The sequence below is a fragment of the Pungitius pungitius genome, chromosome 5 (assembly GCF_949316345.1).
Source record: "Pungitius pungitius chromosome 5, fPunPun2.1, whole genome shotgun sequence".
In the NCBI taxonomy this organism is placed as follows: Eukaryota; Metazoa; Chordata; class Actinopteri; order Perciformes; family Gasterosteidae; genus Pungitius; species Pungitius pungitius.
This window is the reverse complement of record NC_084904.1, coordinates 3,862,813-3,885,950: the sequence shown is the minus strand read 5'-3', so window position 1 is coordinate 3,885,950 and position 23,138 is coordinate 3,862,813. Positions and strand designations below refer to the sequence as shown.

Here is a 23,138-nt window from a genome sequence, read left to right as displayed (position 1 = left end):
TCACCTTGTTTCTTTATCTCAACCTCAGGATGGGGGCTTCAGACAACATCTACAAAGGCCGCAGTACGTTCATGGAGGAGCTGACCGAAGCCTCGGGGATCCTTTTACGCGCAACCGAACGTTCATTAGTCATCCTCGACGAACTGGGACGGGGAACGAGCACCCACGATGGAATCGCCATCGCCTACGCCACCCTGGAGTACTTCATCAGAGCCGTAAGTTTGTGTCATGTGTGTGTTCATGAAAGAACACGGCGTACTGCTGACTCGGGGATACGGCTATTTAAAAGAACTCGCACTGATAATACTTTAGACTAACACATCCCTGTTGTGAATCGCACACATGTTAATCTCGCCCCGAATTCCGAATTGAGTGTGGGTGTGAAAAAGAGGGAGAAAGAGAGAGAGAGACTTAGGCTATTCCTAAGGTCCAGGTGTTTAATGGACATATATCGTGCTGCACCATTTGATTCTCATGAAACTCCCGCACAGTCGACATGTCGTCCAGGTTGGCGCTCTCAATTGGGCGCGTGTGTCTGCAGGTATCTGATCATATGTTCCTCGCTTGTTTGTGGAAGGCTACAATCTCAGGCGAGGCGAAAGGCGAGAGCGGAGCTGGTGCAGAGGCTACCGAGCGCAGGAAACGCGGCTCTCCACATGCGAGTACTTGCAAACACTGCTCCTCTGAGAGTGTTTGCGTGTGTTCTGCTCGGATCAGGAGGCCCTTTTTTGGTGTTGCGCAATAGACCAGTGGTACTCCAGTGGTGTTTTGTGTCTTTGCGGACGTGGTTATCCATTCTATTAGACGTCGGCGAGTCGATCGTTGCCCAGAGAATTGACAGCGCTTTGTGTTGCACAAACGTTTCTGCACCAGCGGCACGGAGCTCCACATGGTACAGTTTGACATGGGGTTGCCTGTTTGAGGCTGTGGTATCAATTAGGTTACACAGCTGTTCATTTGCTTCGCTGTTAACACTCTCAGTATCTGCTCTTGAATGATGTAAACTGTAAAAGTTATTTTTCTTGTTAGATGTTTGCTAATCAGCCTGTAAAATAACACCATTTAGGTTTATACCTGATGTCAGATATATGAAAAGGTATCGCTTGCTGTAATGTTCTTTTCACATTCTCAGTTTTATGGACAGTTGTTGTCTATTTGGATCTGAGTTTTTTCAAAACTTTGCTTTCATGAACCTTATTTGCTGCAGTTCTTAGCTGGTGACTATAATGGAGCAGCCGAAGAGACAAATCCTTCACAAGTTTGCGAAGACCAAAACTGGATGAATATGAAACATTCATAAATATCTAACAACTGAATTGGTCCAGGCTGACTTCAGGGAGCACGTATTTTGCACGTGAGAACCTCTCTGAACTATAAAACCCACGATTTGAAATTTGGGGCCTCCTGGTGGTTTTGCAAGGCACGAGCCCCGGGGTGATAGCATTGATGGGTTCCTGGAGTTTCCACTGCTGCCTTCTGGGTAATCAAAGCTTACAAGGTGCATCTGATCTGTGAGAGCTGGTATTTGTTTAATTTCTGTTTTCCAAAGCCTCAGTCAAAAAGGCTCCAAAACTGCTCTGCGTTACCCCCCCCCCCCCCCGTTCAAATATAGATGAATAAACATTTATCTTTGAAAAAGCTCCTTCAAGTTTTTGTGTTTTGCCAGTTGCCAAGACAGAATCTTAGTTGTTATTTAATCCTTCTGGACAACGTAGAAGGGAAATGTAATGTAAGTAGGAGCCGCTGCTGGCGATTTGTTAGAAAAGCCCTGCTATTAAAGGAAAGAAGTTATGCTGTACGCAGGCCTCCTCGCTCCTCTTCCTCCTACTCGTCCTCCTCGGCCCGGTCCTCCGCTCCTTCCTCCCCGCCAGACCCAACTGTTGGCGGCAAGAGTCAGACTACTCCTCCTTTGACTCGGTTGCCATGGCGATGCACCAATCCCTGCACCCGAGAGGTAGTTGATAATGTAGATGGGTTTCATAACACCACTCGACAAAAGAGATAGCCTTGATGCAGGGAGAGAGAGAGAAACAGAAAATCTGGATGAGAAAAAGAGAATGGTGCCAGGAGTCTGCTGGGTTTTACGGTGAAATCACGACGGGTACACAACTCGCCGTGACCTCATACTGTCTGCTTCGTTAGCCAATGCAGACTCTCCCCTTTCATTCACGCCACCCGCAGGTCCTGCGTTTAGTTTCGCACGAAGCTCATCAACGGACGTCTCTGCACAATCACTGTAATACTGCTCTGGGAAAAGACACCATTAAAAACAGGCCGAATCTGGTGCAGCTTTCCACCTGGACTCACGGGAGGACTAGAACTCACTAGAACTTACTTTTGGCTGCACACTGATGGGTGCTTTCGCATGGCTCCACGTGGGCGTAAGCGGTCCGATGCGCTCCCGCTGATGCACGAAGATGCTGCGAAGACCCGCGTTTGCTCCGCTGACTGTGCACTGCTTCCTCTCCGCTGGCTTCCCGTGTACGGCGCACGGAGGAGATGCTTCTCAGTCTTTTCTCTCAACTCACTGCGATGGCGGCGCTCCAACCGTTGTTCCAGCGATTGCAAGAATGTTTTGAGATCTACCTGACCTGCATGAAGGATGTTGGACAGCGAGCACCTCTTTGCCAGCATCCAGATTCCCAGAGATAGAAAAAGGACTTGAAGCGCTCTTAGCGCTCTTGTTACCCACTACGGCCATGAGCTTTCTTAAGTAGATGGTAATTCATGTTAAGAGGTTGCTAGGCAGACCTTTAACATGCCTCAGGACTGCATCCATTTGACAGGATTTATATTGCTGATGGTTCATCATGCCTTTGTTAATTTACATTGCATTTCATTCTGTGTGTTTTTTTTACTCCCAATTATTCACAAATATACTATTGATATATGATATGGGCTCTAATATTCAACGTTGGGGTCTGACAAACCGCCACTGAGTGGTTTGTATAAGGCAGCCAGTAATGGTTATTTCATCCATTAATCAGAATTATTCCCCCAGTATTTATTGATAAATCCTTTCGTCTAAAACAAAAAGTGAAACATGGCCATCATCATTTTGCAGACTCTGGATGTGTTGTTGCTTGTAGTGTAGGACTATTCCAGCCAACAGCCCAGAGATGACTTTAAGAAGCTTCTGTTCTGTGAACAATAATTTCAATAACGATAAAAAGTGAGTTATGATTGGTCTAAGGACAAGTTGGCCTCAAATCTTAACAGAAGTTCTGGCGTGGACACGGGCACAGCTTGCCTGCTTTCTTCTCTCAACTTTTTTCTAACACTGACGGTTGTGTGACTGTAAAAAGTGCAAGTTCTCAGAATCAAATAGTTCCGTTTAGTGTACTTATTCCCACTTAATTAATAACTAACACAAAAGAGCATCGGATTCAGTATCCAGAAATGTATTTGCCAAATAAACAAAATCACTCAAAACACCCTTTCAGAGTACGATGATCAAGACCTTTGTGAAGACAAAAGCTGGTGTTGCATTCAAGACATGTTTCCATCATCTTCCACCAGTTATTAGAAATGAGTCAACTATTTCATTATTTATACATATTTATGATTACAATCAAGTTAGAACAGATAGTAGATTTAAGCAGTTTCTTGCTACTAGGTTTCTGACTGTGCCCTTTGAAATAAATTACTGTACTACATCAAATGACCTCAAGGCTTTATTGATTTTACTTAATGAAGGTAGCCTCAACACATAAAACATTGCATTTTCCTACAACTATTCACAAGGGATGATTACCATTTCAAATGTTTCACTTGCATGGTAATGCCAGTAGTTTTAATTTAAAATATATATTTAACATAGTTATAATATTACACATGTTTCATGTTTGCGCTGTGAATCTTAAACCTCAACTGATGCTGACTCAAGTGACATCACTTGAGGCATTAATCCGATTTAGCCCACTTTCTTCACAGAAGGGTTCGTACAACTCGTCTCAGGATTACTCCCCACGAGCTGCAAACCATCGCTGGGCGTCATCCAGCGACGATCAGACGAGTGAAACTTGTCCTTTCTGCAGAGTGCGTAAAACATGGAATCATGGCAGCCGGTCGGCGTGGAGTTTGCATGGTCTCTCCCACGTCAGCCTGCGTTCTCTCTCCGGCACCAAAGTCCGATGACATGCACCTTAAGATAATTGATTACTCTAAATTGCGTGATATTGTGACTGGTTCTGGCGATCAAGACTTGGTATGATCTAAAAGAAAGGCCAGGCATTGCACACACGTCACTGACTCAAATCACTGGGTGTCAAAGGTCTGTGACACACACACACACACACACACACAGACACGCACGCACCATTTACACAGAAAATGTCCCACGTGCAGCACCTGAAGGAGAGCCTTGTTAGTTGTGAGGCGAGAACACTGTGGGTGTTGACTTGAGTCAGGATTGGATTTGCGTCTAATTGGACGAAAAGAAACCAGACAAAGAGATAACGATAGGGGTACACGCATTAGGGCCTTTGACGATGCATCCCTGTGTAGAGCGAAGCAGAGCTGTATTACAGGGGAGGAGGAGGCGGACGAGGTGTCACAATGCAGGGCCAGTGGTACCTGCTGGCATGCGTCTTGTAAATAGAGGGAGGGCAAAACACAGCCTGTCCCGTCAATAAATGGAACTTTTTTCTTATTGCATCCAATGAATGTGTTGCAGACCAGTCTATGGAGCGGATAAGTGTCTTTCAGCTTTTCTGGCCGGAAACCTTTCAGATTCAGTCCCACAGTTTGCAACTTCCTGTTGTGAAAAGTGAAGCTAATGGCAAAGTTTCTTTTTTCTAATAACCATCAGGGGGCAACTCTTCTGTCTGATTGAATACAAGTCTGTTTCTCACTTGATTCAAAACAGTTCATTGTCTCAATCTGTAGTTTAAAGTCTTCTTCAATATAGCACAATGTCCTCTTAAACACGTACATTAGGACCCATGGTTGCTTTGGAATGAATGTTACTAAAATCCATGGCACTGGTCGAATGGTTGCCTAATTTGGTCTTTCCTAATGTGTTCTTAGCTCCAAAATGTGTTTGTGTCAATCAAAAAAAATTCAAGGGTTTAAATGACACTCCTCAAACCCATCAGTGACGTCAAGGTGACTTCTTTTGTACAGTCTATGGTGTCATAAGTTCTCATCAACATGGTTTCATACAGAAGAAGAGGTTTTCAGTTCAGAAATACTCAAAGAATATCTTTAAGCTGCCTTTTCAGTTTAACCCACTGTGTAGGAGCCAATTATTGTTGGTGCTACCTGATGTGCCCCTTTTTCTTCTCGCTAACGCTAATTGGGTCACGTGGTGTTTTGGCTAGATTGTACTTTCTTGTTACTTGTTCTTCTGAGTTTGTATCTCTACGGGGGAAATGCACCTTTTATAAGTCTCTTTGGATAAAAGCGTCGGCTAAATGACATGTAATGTAAAGTGAAAGATCGTACACTCTGCGACCAGCTAACGTTTTGCATAATTCAAACTTTTATTTGATCATCAAAATACCCCCGATGAATTTTATGGTTGCTGACTAAATGATTAATTAAATAAATGGTTTCACAGCAGATTTTTTTCAGATGGTCAAGCTCTGCAGAGCGCGGCTGTCACCTCGCTCAGGGTGGTCCGGTAATGAGCTGCGTTTGTGCCTAATCAGCACATTATCGAGGCAGCCCACTCTGCTTGTTTTTACTGCTCTGGTGTGTGTGTGTGTGTGTGCACATACGTACGTTCAAGTACGCATCTGGGAGCCCCCGTGCTCTTCCCTTTCAAAGCGAGGTATTGCTAGTGACGTGTGACCTTTTGTGAGACCGAGCGGTTAGCGGGACGATCCCGGGGCCGGCCCGAGGTCTGCAGACGCCTGTCTGCTGCGATGATGTAAAACTCTGGCTCCGCTTCACCATGATCGCTCTTTGCTATGGTTACTGTAATCATCAGACACAGTTATTACTGATGCAAGTGTTGTAATATTTTACCCGGCGTTATTTCATGTGGATGTGAGAATAACATCCACAAAGCATGTCTTAAGCTCAGGACACACTGCAGAGGCGGTGGAGCAACGCTGGGCCAAAGTGCAGTAGCTGCAGCTGTAGATGCTCGTACTCTTTGTTCTTCAGATGCAACGTTTGCTCTGTTGTGGCAACACAGGCTGTGTTACATAATGAAACTTTGGTTATGATACCTACCATTTGTTAAATGTGTCACTTTATCTCCTTGGCTTTTCTCACCTTTTTGTTTGACCTATTTCTGGCTTTTGTATAAAGCAGACGAAATAATCAAATAAATCATACGATTCATATTCACAGAGTAGTAGAATTTAATCAAGATCTCATTGTGCATATGTATTATTGTTATTATTATTGGTCGGTCCCTCTTTTGAATTATCACAACACGTATTGGGGGGGGGATTGCCATGAAGTTTTCTACTTACATTCATGGGCCCCAGGGGATGTCTCCCGTTGACTTTGCAGAGATTTTCTCCAGTGCCACCAGCAGCTGAAATAAAATATCACGCTGGTCGCCACAATTAATAGAAACTTCCACTAACTGACTGCATGCTCCTCATGTATAATCATTTGTGTGCAGCAAAATTTCCGTTGTCATTATCTCCTGCTCAAAGTGTTACGAGACGACCCCTACGAGTCCTCCCATGACCCTTTGTTGGGATTCTGAACCCCAGGTTGGAAACCACTGTTCTAACATGGCCACGACTCGCTTAGAGATATTTCCGTTTGTTGGCTTTGGTTTAAGAGCGCATATTTTAAACCACCGCTTTAGATGTGCTTTGTATTCTCATCCTTACACTACATTGGCTTCACTTCAACATGTTAGCATTGGCATTGTGAGCCATTAGCATTGCCATAGATTGTGAGGTCTGTTTTATTTGAGTTAATGACTTCACCTCGTTCAAGAGAATGTTTCCGTTTCACCGCTGCGTTTTATGGGACCTCGGCTCATTGGTTTTCATATGTGATCGTTATTCGATCAACAGGACCTCTCTGACTCCTTGTTAACAAAATGCAATGAGCAACGGGAGTGCTCGTGAGCAGGTGGGAGGGTGCGAGTTCTATTGTCAGTGAAAACCAAACCTAGCCACAAGTGACGTTGCTGTCCATCCTGTACTTGCAACCCCAGAGAGACGTCCTGGACTATGGGCCCAGTTTCTCTGGCAGGCGGCTGTAGAGCAGCGTCCACACATGCTGATCCTCAACATCCAGCGACGTGGAGTAAACGCCGCCTCTGGCAGCTCTTTTGACTTGTCTCTCCTCCCTCCTGTTTTTAGGTGAAAGCCCTGACGCTGTTTGTGACCCATTACCCTCCTCTGTGTGAGCTGGAGCGGGTGTATCCTGAACATGTGTCCAACTATCACATGGCTTTCCTTCTCAATGAATCGGACTCCGCCGCTCGCGCTGACGGTAAGTGTCTGAGCGCATGTGAAAAGGCTTTTGGCCCGTGTACTTTTTGCTGTGTGTACATAAATACATGTGTGTGTGTGTGTGTGTTTGTGTTTGCGGACAGACGGAGAAGTTCAGCCAGAGTTCATTACTTTCCTCTACCAATTAACGGAAGGAGCCGCGGGGCGGAGCTACGGCCTGAATGTCGCCCGATTGGCTGACATCCCGGAGCGCGTGCTGCACACCGCTGCGCGCAAAGCCAGGGAGCTGGAGAGCATGGTGGACGGCAGGAGGTGAAATGTAGTAGAGTTGTAAAAGATGTGCGAGTTCACCTGTGAGCTCACGGACGGAAAGCGACCCGATTGGGCCGTGATGTTTGGGTGCGTTTTCGAAGGGTGCTGCCGGGACCAGGGAGTGCAGACGTGTGAGTTAAACGCTTAGCGCCCGCCCACGACGCGGCTCAGTGATCAGTTCTACTCTGACACAGGATTTAACAACTCTGGGAGGTTATCATGAAGGCAGTTATTTTATATTTCGTGGGAAAAAAGTAGAAAGCCTTAGATGTTTCACGTGGGTTTTTTACAGAGGCCCTTTGGAGCGACGCTGTTTAAGCGGCTCCGTTTTTCACTCTGGTCTGAATGCAGGTTGTTACATAAGCACAATAATGCAGGATTTTAATGGAGCTTGACCCATATTAAAAGCTAAAAGTCAGACTGACGGCCTCTGCAGCTTTCATTGTTATTCAGCTTTTTCACTCCTTAAATATGGGGGGGGGGGGGGGGGGTGCTGCGCTGCTGATGATCCGACCGGCGATCGCATTTACGTGGCTTCACTCCAGAAATCAAATTAAATATTTTACTATTAATGACAAATTAGTAACGCGCACAGTGACTTTAATTACTGGTTTGGACACACTAACGCATTTAATTACTCGTTACTGAAAAAGGGGGTCAGATTATTAGAGGGGCGTCACTGCTCGCGGCCACCAGGCACAGGTGTCCCTCTCACAATCGAGGATTACGGCGACATCGTCGGTCTGGTGCTGTCAAAGCGTCGGCGGCGTGCGGCCCCTTTCTTTCTCCCCTCTCTGTAAATGTGTACACGACATCCCCTTGCTCCGTGACACATAGCCTGCTGGGAGTTGAGTGCTTCTTAAGCCTCTTCCTAAGTAATCCTCACCAAATGAAATATTTGTCAGCACGCACCCACACAAACAAACAAACAAACACGTAGCCATACTTCCCTTATGAAATGTTTGTCCTTTGTTGGAGTGAAGCCGTGCCGAGTGCGCACAGGAACTGGACTGCTGGTCGGAGGATTTACAAGCTATGTGAGGATATCCAGCATCTACAACATTTTGCTCGAGTGACATTTCTGTGTCTTCATCTCTAGGAAGAATAAGAAACTCCTCACAGCTCTTTTGAGCGTCTCGGATCGATCGTCCCTGATGGAGTGGCTGCATTCAAACTCTTGACGTCGCTGCAGCACCGGTCAACGACCATGAAGCAGAGACAACCCAGCCATCAATGGAGGCGTGGGCCAAGAGAACAATGGTCAAGGGAGAGGTCTAAACTTCCAACCACTGATTGGAGTAGAGTGGTCGTTGCTGCTCTCTTCTCTAGCGAGTCACTGAGCGTATAAGAAGAGATTTAACTCGGGGTTTGTTTCTCACCATCATCTGTACTGTGAACTAATTCTCCAAATGTCAGTCAACAGCCTCTGATCTGGATTTGATCCACACCAGACGATCTGTGTGTTTGGTGATTAAAGGATAAAGAAACAATGTTGTCACGCCTTCTGTCTTTGAACAACTTCACTGATGGAGCATGAAGAACTTCTACACTATGGACTGAGTATATAAAAAGCATCTTTCTTCCACGTCAATCTGTGGATGCCTACATTCCCCACAATGCAACTAGGCCGCCGATGGTTTAGTTAGATTTGGGTGTGTGGTGGCTTAAGAGGGTAATATCATTTACACTGTTGTGATCACATCTTTCTCCATAACTCATGTTTTTTTTTTGTTTTTTTTTCCCTTCATTTTTAAACTTTGCCTGGGGTGACATCACATGAGGCGTTTTTTAATGGTCTTCGCCGGTGTATCAAATGGTTTGATACAACTTCTTCTCGCACACGCAGCTGTACAGAAGTCCTTATGGACCGTTCGGGTTTAAGAAATCACAACGTTTGCCCCCTGCGCATATCTGCATTTCATCTCTAGCTTTCTCACTCCCTCTGAAACACACACACACACACACACACACACACACACACACACACACACACACACACACACACACACACACACACACACACACACACACACACACACACACACGGACACAACAAACCCATGCTCCGCCTTTAATTCCGTCGAGAGAGAGAGATAGGTGGGGGTAGAGAGAGAGAGAGTGTGTGTGTGTGTGTGTCAAAGCCGGTTAGACTTTATCCAGTCTGTGATTCCGTCACTTGAGGGCTCTCCCCTCTCTGAACGACACACCGATTTGCGTGATTTCTGTTTTTACTTTCTCATTTGCCTAGCAGCACAGACTTCTCGTGGGACACTATGGGTTCCTCGGCAGAAGCGCTCGCGCAACTTTTCGGTGCGCCGGTGCGCCGCTAAGCCGAGTTCACACGCAAAGACCCCCCCCCCACGTCCCCCCCCCCCCCTTTCCCCCCCTTTCCCCTCCTTCTCCCGGGTGAACGCACCGACCGGGCCCCATTGTCGTCCACAACGTGCGGCAAACATGCAGAAGAGTGTCCGCTACAACGAAGGGCACGCGCTGTTTCTGTCGGCGCTCGCGCGTAAAGAGGGCACCAAGCGCGGCAACCTGTGCAAGAAGTCGGCGGAGAACAGCCGGTGGCACGAGAAGTTCTTCGTCCTCTTTCAGAATATACTTTTCTACTCCGAGAACGAGCAGAGCGCGAAGCCCGCCGGGATTTACCTGTTGGAAGGATGCACTTGCGATCGCTCCCCGGCGCCCAAGATGTCCACCACCGGGAAGGAAGCGATGGAGAAGCAGGTGAGCGTTTTAATGGAGAGAGAGTCCGCTGCGAAGGAAGGGTTCCACGCAGGTTTGGTGCCTCGTGGAACCGCTGGTTTCCAGAGAGATTTACTAATGGGGTTTTCGTTCAACTTTTTTTTTTTTTTTACAAAAATCGAATTAATCAAGTGACTTTGCGCTCAAACTGACGCCCCTGTGACAGTGAGAAGAAAAGAGCAGAAGTGGCTCCAGGTCCTCACCAGCAGCTGATCAGCCCCCAAAAGATTCAGCCTCGGTCTCCAACTGTACGTCTTCGAAGAAAAGCAATAATGAAATCAATTGAATTTCATAATTTCTCCCTTTTTACGCTTTCGTGTATTTTTTTTCTCAGAAGTCATGACCTTTGTGACTGCAGCCCGTGTACACCTGTCAGTCTGTCACATTTCAACAAAGGCCAGTTATTCGGACGTGAGACATGTCTTGGGTTCAAAGTAAAACGCAGGTCAAGTGTCAGTGGGAAGCAACATGTTCTTTTGAGGCGTTTAAGCTCACGAAAGCTTTAAAGTTAGAAAACACTTTCATTATACACCACCCGCATTATTTATGAACTTGATGCATCAATGTGTTGAAATTCTATATTATCTTTACATTTAATAAAATATTAATTGCCATCATGTTTATGGCTGTAACATGTCGAATTATCCTTCATTCAGTTTGGCATTTTTAGTGTCCTTATGGTGATTCGGATTACACTTTAAAACAAACCTTGTTTGTTTAAGAAATGCATGTTTGTGCATTTTGGATATATATATATATATAGTAATAATGGGCAGATTCCTTATGTCTATTCCATCGCTGCCTGCGTTTCTGGAAGTTGCCTCGGCATTGTTGCACCAACAGCTCAGGAGATCTTGTTGCTAGGAAACATTTGAAATCCCCTCTGCACACGCTTTCCATTGAGAAAAGATGCGTTGGTCACAAGACCATCGACGCTGCCACCAATCCATGGAATTCTAAAGTAAAAAAAAAAAAAAAAGCCTACTTCATGACAACAATCAGAGAAATAAACCGAAACATTCAGTCCGATCCCGTTATTCAGCCGGCCTCAGGGAATGTGTGTGCGCTGCCATCATGGCCATTAAAGTGTGTTTATGTCAGGGGGCAGAGGAGAGGGCATTGCCTTTATTAGAGACATACCAAGTGCATGCACAATTGATCACATGAGAAGTATAGAGAAGTCGAAAATGACCCCACAAATGATCACTGAAAATATCCATCTCCACCGAAAACTCTCTCCCCATCTGTCTCACGCTCTCCCCGTGTGTCTCACTCTCTCCCCATCTGTCTCACTCTCTCCCCGTCTGTCTCACGCTCTCCCCGTGTGTCTCACTCTCTCCCCGTGTGTCTCACTCTCTCCCCGTGTGTCTCACTCTCTCCCCATCTGTCTCACGCTCTCCCCGTGTGTCTCACTCTCTCCCCATCTGTCTCACGCTCTCCCCGTGTGTCTCACTCTCTCCCCATCTGTCTCACGCTCTCCCCGTGTGTCTCACTCTCTCCCCATCTGTCTCACTCTCTCCCCGTCTGTCTCACGCTCTCCCCGTGTGTCTCACTCTCTCCCCGTCTGTCTCACGCTCTCCCCGTCTGTCTCACGCTCTCCCCATCTGTCTCACTCTCTCCCCGTCTGTCTCACGCTCTCCCCGTGTGTCTCACTCTCTCCCCGTCTGTCTCACGCTCTCCCCGTCTGTCTCACTCTCTCCCCATCTGTCTCACTCTCTCCCCATCTGTCTCACTCTCTCCCCGTCTGTCTCACGCTCTCCCCGTCTGTCTCACTCTCTCCCCATCTGTCTCACTCTCTCCCCGTCTGTCTCACGCTCTCCCCGTCTGTCTCACGCTCTCCCCGTCTGTCTCACGCTCTCCCCATCTGTCTCACTCTCTCCCCGTCTGTCTCACGCTCTCCCCGTGTGTCTCACTCTCTCCCCGTCTGTCTCACGCTCTCCCCGTGTGTCTCACGCTCTCCCCGTCTGTCTCACTCTCTCCCCGTCTGTCTCACTCTCTCCCCGTCCTGTCTCACTCTCACGCTACAGCTGTGTTGTATAATTAGGGTGTTTTACAATTTGCCCACAGCTGAAACCGTGTCTGCCGCAATGTAACTGTTTAAGTACACAGCAACGCAAACCAGGATGTGAAAAACCCACATGAACGGGTCATCTTTATCTGGGTTTTTGGGGTGTTTCTGGACCACCGTGGCTCGATCAAAGACAATTCCCCTCTGATCCTCTGGCTTGTCTTCGCCGGGCGAGCGCTTGGTTACGGATAAAGTGAGACCAGGCCTCCCATCTTTTGCTCTCCATCTCTTTCTGTGAAGTAGAGTGCACCCTGCAGTATCACACCCCCACAGTGGGCCACAACGCAAATAGCACACTCCTACCGTCTCTCTGGAGTACTCAGAGAGACAAAACCCCTTCAAATAATATGGATCACATGGTCAAGTGTTGGGTAGGTTAAGGGTCTCAGGGAGAAGCCCGGAGGCCGTGAGCCATGTTCTCCCATCCGATCGATTCAAGGCGTTCTCTCTGTAGGTTTGGAGCATCGAGTAGTAGCGCTTGAGGTAGCGTGCTAACAAATATGGGGACGAATCATGGATGAAATCAATCTTTTCTCAACAACAGTTGCTGGGGCAATGACGTTTTCGGGTGGTTTGTTTGTCCCGTTCATTCTACAGAAAGCTAATTGTCAATAATGCCGGCTGGGAATTCATTCAAATCGATACCTCGACTCAAGGGGGAACGGATTGGATTTTGGGGGTCAAAGTCCCCCGATAGTTCAGGAACGTCTTGAGTCCATTTATTAAATCAAATTTGGCAACCTGGACTGAAGGTTTAACTGATAAGATTTGATTGTGAAACCTCAGACGACACGTTTTAGGCCATAACTCTTTCTGATGAAATATTACTAATTGTGCCATTGGCCTCCAACCACATGACGGCCATTCTAATTCTAGTTTGCTTCACAGTTTAAATCTCATCCAATACTTGTAAAGAGTAAAGTGCATGCTGTTTTTCTAATTGTGATGTTTTTGTGTTGACATTTATTGTCCATCGTATGGTTGTGCATTCGTTTATGTGGTTAAAAAAAGGAGAAGATGAGACATCCAGTTGTTTGTTTTCCTGACGGTGCCTCAAACATCCCCCCAGAAAAGGAAAAAAGACCACGCCAAATTACAAGCTTCTAAGTGCAGCCAGATTTTTCTCTTCACTGCAGCAAAACCTTTTGTTCCCTGCCATGTTTATGATTTGTGTATGACGCCATTACATGTAAGATAATCAAAATCGGCCTTACTTATTTAATGAAGGCTGAGTATGAGAAAACTGTATTGTCGGTAGGCTTTGTGCTTCAATAAAATGTGATGTTTTCTAAAACGCTATTATTTGCAGGAATTAGTTTCATTTGGATTGAATGGTTTTCATTACTGTTGTGTTTTGCACCCTGAGCAAAGGCTTATTGGACTTAATCGATGCTAAAGTATTAGAGTAAATGGGAAATATCTTTCAGTGGTTTTCCTCCAGGACACACATGTCAATTATGTTCATTTGTTTGGTTTTAAGATCATTTAAGGCTCTTCATCGCCATTAAAGATGTTTGGAAGAGGATGGAAAAAGAGATCTGTGACCTATCCCTCCATCCTGTGAGATAGATAACTGTCATTAAAAACTAGAGAAATATCACTATAACTGCCGGTTGGATCAAAAGTGTGTTTGTAGAGTTCTTTTGTAGGTTTTCTTTAGTTCTATTACAGTGTTCAGTAGACTCCTTTGAGTGTAAATGTCAGTAATACCTCCTGATACATGTTTGTGTGTGTAATTATTTCTCATTAGAGCGCTTGTCTGACTCTAAACATCCCTTTTAGAGCCTCGCGTTTTTCTACATCAAGAAACCAATCCTTTCCATAGTACTGATGTTTGATCTGCTTCCCTCCAAAGGTAGCTCTTCATTTTCCTCTTAAGTCATCTGATGAAAGGGTCGAGCCGTTACGGAGCTCATTAGTGTCTGATCAAAAGACGTGACGTTGTTGTTCTGAAATCCATCTCTCGTGTTTGAGATGTTGCACTCGTCAAAGTGCAAACGAGAATGAGCGGTGGATTTGACTTCTGGGCACAACAAGCGTTTACTTCTAAGCGCATACTCTACTTCTACTGAGAAAACCCCTTGTCTGCAAATGACCCCGATGGGTCTGAACCACCGACGAGCCGCTTGGATTAGAAGACGAATGCCTCGGTCGTGTCAGTGTGTGTCGCACAGCGAGGAGTCCATCGTGAGGTCAAGAGGTGCAGGGCGCCAAGCATGACGTCAAGAAACGGTAATTATCCGTTTTTGAGATAAAGATGCAAGCTGTGACTTCCTTGTTCCTTGAGCCTTGTTTCCACCAAGGGTTGACCGGGCAAGTGATGGCTGAACTAGACATGGTTGAGCTTAACTACTACTACCCGGCCTTCCAGTCCTCAGGCTAGCTTTTTAACGCCATTTTCAGAAACCCTTTCAAAGCAAAGGGCTCGGGGGAAATCCACTGTACGCTGCTTAATCGTGTCCAAAATAGTTTGTCTCAACATATTATGAATGGGTTGCACCGTAGCGATCGGCCTGATCGGCCAAGCTGAGCTTGTCAATCAGCACGCCGCGGCCGAGGAGGGGCAAGGAAACTCCTTTCATCCCATCTCCCCCTGAACCGATGCTGGGCTGTTGGCAAGGACGCCCCGGGTGACATAAAACCCTTGGGCCTTGGAGATGTCGGTGTTATTGTTCCTGCTGGAGCTGTTCCCATGTATAACACATGCGCAGCATCCTTTCACCAGCCACAGGTGCTGATGAGGAGTGGTGGCACAGAGAAACAAGACACACAAACACACTCGAGGAGGAGAGTATAAAATCAACGGAAGCGTCGGGTAATAGGATTGCCAAGTAGCTTAATGTGTGTTTTTCTGTTGTCGTCCGTGCAGAGTTTATGAGCACTGTATTTTACAGGATCAGGTTAGACACACTGACAATTCTCCAGAAAATAGTCAAAACGATTTACAGCGTGTTTAGACCCCTTAGGCTGTTGCACTGTGGGAGTCGTAGAGGGAACTCTATTGCATTGACACATTTGTTAAAGTGGAGAGTGTGATGGTAGCTATATATTGCATGTGTGGGTATTATATTTTTTTATCAGGATTTATCTGGAGTAGGAGGATGGCAGCAAAAGTGAACAGAGGAGATGGGGATTAATCTGATTAATCTCCAAAACGACAGGTAATCCCCCCCCCCAACAGTCTCCTGAGGCAGGCACACCAGTTATTACAACACACACATTATATATACACTCACCGGCCACTTTTTTAGGTACCCCATGCTAGTAACGGGTTGGACCCCCTTTTGCCTTCAGAACTGCCTCAATTCTTCGTGACATAGATTCAACAAGGTGCTGGAAGCATTCCTCAGGGAGTTTGGTCCATATTGACATGATGGCATCACACAGTTGCCGCAGATTTGCCGGCTGCACATCCATGATGCGAATCTCCCGTTCCACCACATCCCAAAGATGCTCTATTGGATTGAGATCTGGTGATTGTGGAGGCCATTTGAGTACAGCAAACTCATTGTCATGTTCAAGAAACCAGTCTGAGATGATTCCAGCTTTATGACATGGCGCTTTATCCTGCTGAAAGTAGCCATCAGAAGTTGGGTACATTGTGGTCATAAAGGGATGGACATGGTCAGCAACAATACTCAGGTAGGCTGTGGCGTTGCAACGATGCTCAATTGGTACCAAGGGGCCCAAAGAGTGCCAAGAAAATATTCCCCACACCATGACACCACCACCACCAGCCTGAACCGTTGATACAAGGCAGGATGGATCCATGCTTTCATGTTGTAGACGCCAAATTCTGACCCTACCATCCGAATGTCGCAGCAGAAATCGAGACTCATCAGACCAGGCAACGTTTTTCCAATCTTCTATTGTCCAATTTCCATGAGCTTGTGCAAATTGCAGCCTCAGATTGTCTTGACAATGTCTACATGCCTAAATGCACTGAGTTGCCGCCATGTGATTGGCTGCTAAGAAATAAAGTGTTAACGAGCAGTTGGACAGGTGTACCTAATAAAGTGGCCGGTGAGTGTATATATATATAAAATATGCAATGTGTATGTGAATCAGTGGTGTGTGTGTGGAAGTTTGATCAGTGTTATGGAGAGGAACGGCTCCATACTTTGACAAAAGAAGAAGAGAACAGGATGGATGGCAATGAAGAAACAGCAGGATGTGGCGTGTTGATTCACTGATAGTCAAATTAGCTGGTACATCATTAGTGGAGTTCTGTGGGTCCATAAAATACTGCTGCCGCTCCTGTCAGATTATGTTTTGTATCTCCGCGGTGACATGTCTACAGGAAAATGAAATGTCCTCTTGTTTTTTAACACAAAACAGATTTTTTCTGGAATAAATCCTGAGAGGGATGGATATACACATAGAGCGAGAAAGGTAAACTCATAAGAGGAACTATCAAAACTGCCACATTTACTTTTTTATCTCATGTATTTTGTTTTGTTAGTTGATTTAACAACTTAATATATCCATACTGGCTATACTAGAACAAAGGCAATGACAATAAAAACCAAAAAACAGTTTGCCAGATGAGGAAATATGCATGATTTAGATAAGAACATGGATTCAACCTCTAAGAAAAGCTTTGCATGGAGAGTGGAAACTAGCCTGTCACTATCTAACTGAAACAGAACCCCCTACCAGCAGCTCTAAAGTTGGTGGAGAGGTTGCCAGTTAATGACTAGTTTTTGATCATATGACCTTTGGTAGTGGTAAGTGATATAGATCTTCTTACCTAACTATGCACGAGAGAAAATTAGATAATTTCCAAAAATTGCTAAATATTCTTTAAACCTTGTAAGAAGTGAGTTTGTATCTCTACGGTGGAAATGCACCTTTTGTAAGTCGCTTTGGATAAAAGTGTCAGCTAAATGACATGTGATGTAATGTAAAGCGAAGGCTGACATAAATGTGTGGGAGCAGGGACTTCCATGAGTCCTGTCATGGCTGAGAGGTTGCCTAGCAACCAGAGGAGACTTCAGAGGGGCCTCATAAAATCTAAAAATGATGTTTTTACTCTTGGCTTTTGTGTGGATTAGCAAACAAGATATAACAGTCTTACTGAGCTTCAGAGGTGCTTGGAGGCAGATTTTTGTTAACTTTTAACACAGCTGCACCAGCTGTTTTGATGTTCGCACTAAACTGATTTCTGACGGTAATTGAAAAAGATGCATTGTTTTTTTATTTCTCTTTAATTGTTTTTTATTTTTTATTTTAGGCTGCCTTTAAAAAAATCTGGCCTGGGACAACAGATGAAAATTAGCCTCTCTAGCTAAATAAATAAATATGAAGACACATTCTAGACATTGCCCCTGTGAGAGCACGAAGGGCTCTGAGAAAGTGAAGCCACCCCCCATTCCATCCTATTCACCTCTACATCTTATATCTCACTTCTATTGTTGCAGAACTCATTTAACTCTTGAATGGCCAGTAACATATTCTATGCCCTATTCAATACCTGCTGAAAGTATTCTGGTTTCAACGCATGAAAGTTGGTAGAATAGTACTGTATGTACACATTAGAATATTTTCAGACCCTGAATATTTGTTCTGTGAGAATGCCAACAACAGATGGTTTTAGATAAGCGTTGTTTAAAATTATGATTGTAGTATCTCATGCTCTGTTTTCTTATTCTTTAAAGGGAAAACAGCAGTATGTACTCCCACACATATGTACAGGAAATCCAGTTTACGGATTCCATCACCTCTCCTGTTAAGCACCCCTCCTCACACACACACACACACACACACACACACACATGCATCTGGTCTCCTCGCTGTTACATTTTCTGCAATGGTAATTATTACCCTGCAGGACTCGAGATCAGCAAGCAGAGCCTGTCTCACTACAGCATGCAATGTTGGAGAAACATCAGACATCAGCATGCAGCGGGCCATTGTATTAAAGCGGCTTGTTAAGGATTCTTCTCTTTTTACTTTGCAATCAACACAGACGGATCTGAAAAACGGCATAGAGACACAACATCATGTCACACGTGAAATGCACACACACACGGCTAAGAAAATTCCATCAACGACTTGTGATTGGTTATCCTTGCAGCACGGGATTAAAACTGTAAACTGTCGAGTAACTTTTACTTTCCTGAGCCTGCAAATACCAGTTTGTACTTTTGTATACTTGCTTGCAATGTTTTTGGTCAACAGTGGCAGAGCCCTCCATGAATACTTGCTTTTTAACATACCATACATACGCAGTGATTTGTTTTCCTCATTGACCTGGATGCTCAAGACAACACCAGAATTTGCACAGTGGGCTATCTGTTATCTGTTTGTCCCAATTAGTTTTTCATGCTTATATTTAAATAACGATGCCAGAGGTCTGCAGGTTTACTGTTCCCAAATGATGTACACTTTTAATGCGTCCCGGGTTGACCATTTGCCAACGGCTGTTTCTATTTGTTTTTATTCGTTAAAGAATGATATGATAATGGACGACATTGGGAACATATTAAGGCATTATTTATGTCAAAGAAAAAAGAATCAGTTGATGTAGTGCCATTTACACTTAACAAAAACAAAACATTACATTTAAACTCTTTATTATTTATACAACTCATCTTTAAAACATGAAGCCTTGGTACACTCACACTTCTGTCTGGTACAATCACATTCTACCATACACACAAAGTTAAGTATATAGCGCTTCATTTTGACTGCGTGAGAAATGCTCTTCAGTTTTGGGAGGTTTTGAGCCCGGCGAAGTAGTTATCTTTTACATTTATTGTCTGAGAACACCTTTGTGATTACATATGGGTTGCTCCATGTAAATGTACATTTGTTCATTGTTATTCAGACTTTCAGTGCTCTCCGTGTGTACACATTTCAAACACTTTCAGCCTCGATGCTTCTGTGTACTCACTGAAGGGAAGAACAGTCAAACGCCAGTTACTATAAAAAGCTTAGAATAGTCGATGAACAATGAAAAAAACCCAGATCCATCTGTAGTACTGAACAGCTTAACGGGGCCTGTCATCAGAGCAGAACACAAAGACGGCAGCAGTTCTGCATCATCAGTTACTAGTTTCTATTTCACTTCCCTAATCATTATAGGACCATCTCTGCTTTTAAACATTTACAACAGATAAGTATTTCTGGATCCCCGTGCCATCATTTGCATGATATCACTACTATATCCAGTTTCATCTTTGACTCTTTAATCTTTAATGAATAAATAATATTTGAACAAAGCGCCACCATGAACAACAGAGTGTGTGGTAGGTTTTCATTTATTTTAACGTTTGTCTCTCTCTGGAAGTGAAAAGCAGTCTTACATCTATGTTCTCTCAAAATGCACTTTTAAATAACTGACACCAAATTTAGTGGCGGCTGGTGACATTTTTTTGTTTTGGTAGGGCCAAAAAAATTAAAATGGATGTAGATTGAAATGCAGCTATGAACCTGGTTTGTTGGGGGAAACACCCAATCAGTGTGTTGAGGAAAGACCAACCCAAAAGCCCCACAAAACCTCACACAATGAATTATTTTGGATAAAACGTGCCTGTTTGCATCCACGTCCTGGTTGTGTGTCCTCCCTGCAGTCTGTGTGCGTCGCAGCTGGGGAACGTTGCGACGTAAACGTAACAGAGTTATAGCTGCGCTCAACCGGCCTCCACTTCCAAACACAGTCATGCCCACATACGGCGTTAGCATGTAGCTAACTAGCTAGCTAAACCTGCCCGTGTAGGAGCTCTACAGAAGCGTCATATGTGCGGCTTCCCTTTCACGCCGGTCTGTTGTCTGATTGTGAGGTCTGGCTGTTCTGGGTCCAGCTGTTTCACCTCTAGTTTCTCCGGCAAAGCTCTTCTCACGTACCGAGTTCGGGTCGGGTCTTCTTGGAGGGACACTGCTGGTGGTCGCTCTTGTCGTGTTGTTAACCGGCGCGTAGACTCGCCCTGACGAGAGCGCAGCGTAGGGCGCCGGAGGGCTATGCCCAAATCTCAATGTATTTTACGACTCTGAAATGATGTGTCGCTCATTAACTTTAATCAGTGATTGGCTAATCTGCTTCTTAGTCCCGCCGCATTGGGACACGACCCCAGCCCAGCTGAGACATGGAGAGAGGACGTGCCGGAAAAGCATACATTTCCAGCAGATATCTTAATTTACAAATAATACTGGGTATATTCCATGTTTCAAAAACACAAATAGACACATAAAATGTAAAAAGTATTTTTAATATAATTTTTTGTGGCTCAAGGTGGGGCCACGCCCCATTGCCCTCCATGGACCAGCCGCCACTGCCCAAATTGCTCCCGAACAACAAAATGTCCCTTTTCTTTTACCCGTGTCTTTGGTAGTAAACCCACTACAGTGTGTCACGCTGTCAGTTTCAGTCTCCTTCTGTAAAAGCTGTGCCTCAGAACAGGCTCAAAGGGTGAGTGATAAGTTGGTGGTCGATGACTTGAATGAGAGAGTCTCTCTTTATTTGTATCTTTTGCTTTTCCCTCTCTGCCATTATTTGTTTGAATGAAATGTCTTACAGTACAGCGAAGGCCCCCGAGGGACGCAGAGCACAGTTGATCTGATTTGAAGGGAGAGCGAGCCAGTATTGCTGAACGGTACTGTGGAGTTGTAGAGGGAGCTGAGTGTGCATAGCTCAGAGAGAGAGAGAGAGAGAGACGGACCTCTCACTGCTTCTACTGTGTTGTTCTTGGACTAACGAGCACACGGGACCGTTTTACAATGTATGTCTTTGCTCTGCATGGTTAATGTTGTCAATGGTCCAGAGTGATGTCGAATTTGCAATAAAGGATGTGATATTATTTAACTTGACCTGCTAATAGTAGGAGTATACGATATACAAGTGGGATAAGATTATAATGTTAATTTGAATAATTTAAACATACAAATTGAGGACATTAAGCATACGCTTTTATATAATGAGAGAATGAGGATTTTCTTTCTTCTTTTGAATAAATGAAACGCTAACTTTCAATGTCTTTCACAAACACAGTGTGCGTGGAAGAAATCTACAAACCATTTCAAATGTTTTATGAAGAAGGAATTAAAAATCTATAAATGTTGCTTGATTTAAATCCATTTTTGCCAGCCTTCCGTTGTTTTGTCTTTTTTTAATCTGACATACAAAACACAGATTTGATTCTAATATTTGCTTTGTACATACATTTAAATGCATCAGTGATATTAAGTAAATATTACACTGCTAAGGTCAGCCGGCCTTTGTAAAAAACTACTTTTTATCTTCTTAGTCATTTTTATTAAGTAGATATATAAATATTACACTTAACATATAGTAAGTGCTACAGCAACATTTCTTCTGCCATTCAGCATAAAAAAGGGTTTTCCCTTTCATCATCATTCACGTGTGATCATACTGCCAGTGACATCCGTGTGATCCAAAGAATCATGTGAATCAATGCCCACATAGTGAGAAGATGTTTATGATTTCTTTTTAATAGGGCTGTGGTCAGATATATTGTAAATCCAGACATATAATGTGTACATCAATAACCATCACCTCTGTTGCCTGCAATGCGCAAAAATCTTAGGTTGAAAATATCCATCTAGATCTCAGAATTGCAAAAATGTTTTCACTACTTAATGCTGCTTCCTTCTCATGTCGAAAATATCAGGATTTATCAATAAAAGCATTAAAGGAAGAGAGCCAGTGGTAAAAAAACAGAAAATGAAAGTGCTGTACCAGGTTGACACGTCAAGTTTAGTGTTGCCATGGAAATGTTATCTTGTTAGGCTGTGACACAATTTCTGAAATATGTAAGAAATATTATGTAACCGCTCGCTCTCTTTTCCCACCTCCGTCTCTCTTTCTCTCTGTCAAAGACTGTTAGAGCACAGATTATTGTGGATGTAATAAAATCCATCCAGCCAGGGAATCCAAGCGACAAATATGGCAGGGATACGAGGATGGCGATGGAGGAAGGTCTCTGAGTGTGTGTGTGTGTGTGTTCCAATCACCTTGGTGACTCTCTCCACTGCAGGGGCCGAAGCTCGTCCATCCTCCTGCAGGGTAAACGTCCCTCCTCTGGACTCAGTTTGGTTCACCGAACCCTTACTGAGAGACACACAAAGAGAGCACGAAGGGATGCTGGGATGCAGGAGTAGGAGTGGGTGTGGGTTTTTTCGACAACAAGAGAATTGAGGATGCTATTCGAGCAGGGCAGAGGAGGCGGAGTGGGATGATAGGTGAAGTGCAAAGAGAGAGAGAAACGGGAGAGCAGGAAGAGAAAGGGGGTTGGATGATGAGGAGGAGGAGGAGGAGCAGCAGGACAGAGAAAGTCCACGCAGAGCTCAGTCTTCTCTCACTAAGAATAGAAGCTCTCCTGGTCACCCGGTGCCCCAGGACATGACCGATTTGAATAAAAGCCTCACATAATGCCCGGTGTGTGTGTGTGTGTGTGTGCGTGCGTTGGCTCCACTGTCGATGTGCGACGCTTACACGTAAGGGCCTGTGTCTTTGTAAGTGGACGGGGACAAGCATTTGGAGGAAGGACGCTCGGGGGAAATTCATCAGAATAATATGCAAGACAGACAGCAAATGAGGAAGAGAGAGGGACAGGGAGGGGGCCACTTAACGATGACGAGAACACGCACTCTGCGCGTCTCATGTTAGGTCTGTGGGACTT

At 44.7% G+C, this 23,138-nt stretch overlaps 2 protein-coding genes across 4 annotated transcripts in view; both read left to right on the top strand.

Moving 5' to 3' along the window:
* Window positions 1–9,176, top strand: part of msh3 (mutS homolog 3 (E. coli)) — a 30,739-nt gene extending 21,563 nt beyond the window's left edge. For both annotated transcript variants that reach the window (XM_037481583.2, XM_037481582.2), the window contains 4 exons: window positions 29–215; window positions 7,278–7,410; window positions 7,514–7,682; window positions 8,782–9,176. In XM_037481583.2, coding sequence (XP_037337480.2) covers window positions 29–215; window positions 7,278–7,410; window positions 7,514–7,682; window positions 8,782–8,863 — 571 coding nt within the window. In that variant the 3' untranslated portion in view covers window positions 8,864–9,176. The remainder of the gene's footprint in view (window positions 1–28; window positions 216–7,277; window positions 7,411–7,513; window positions 7,683–8,781) is intronic.
* An 888-nt stretch (window positions 9,177–10,064) lies between these two features.
* The window catches only part of rasgrf2b (Ras protein-specific guanine nucleotide-releasing factor 2b), a 32,434-nt gene continuing 19,360 nt past the window's right edge, over window positions 10,065–23,138 (top strand). For both annotated transcript variants that reach the window (XM_037481580.2, XM_037481579.2), the window contains exon 1: window positions 10,065–10,412. In XM_037481580.2, coding sequence (XP_037337477.2) covers window positions 10,137–10,412 — 276 coding nt within the window. In that variant the 5' untranslated portion in view covers window positions 10,065–10,136. The remainder of the gene's footprint in view (window positions 10,413–23,138) is intronic.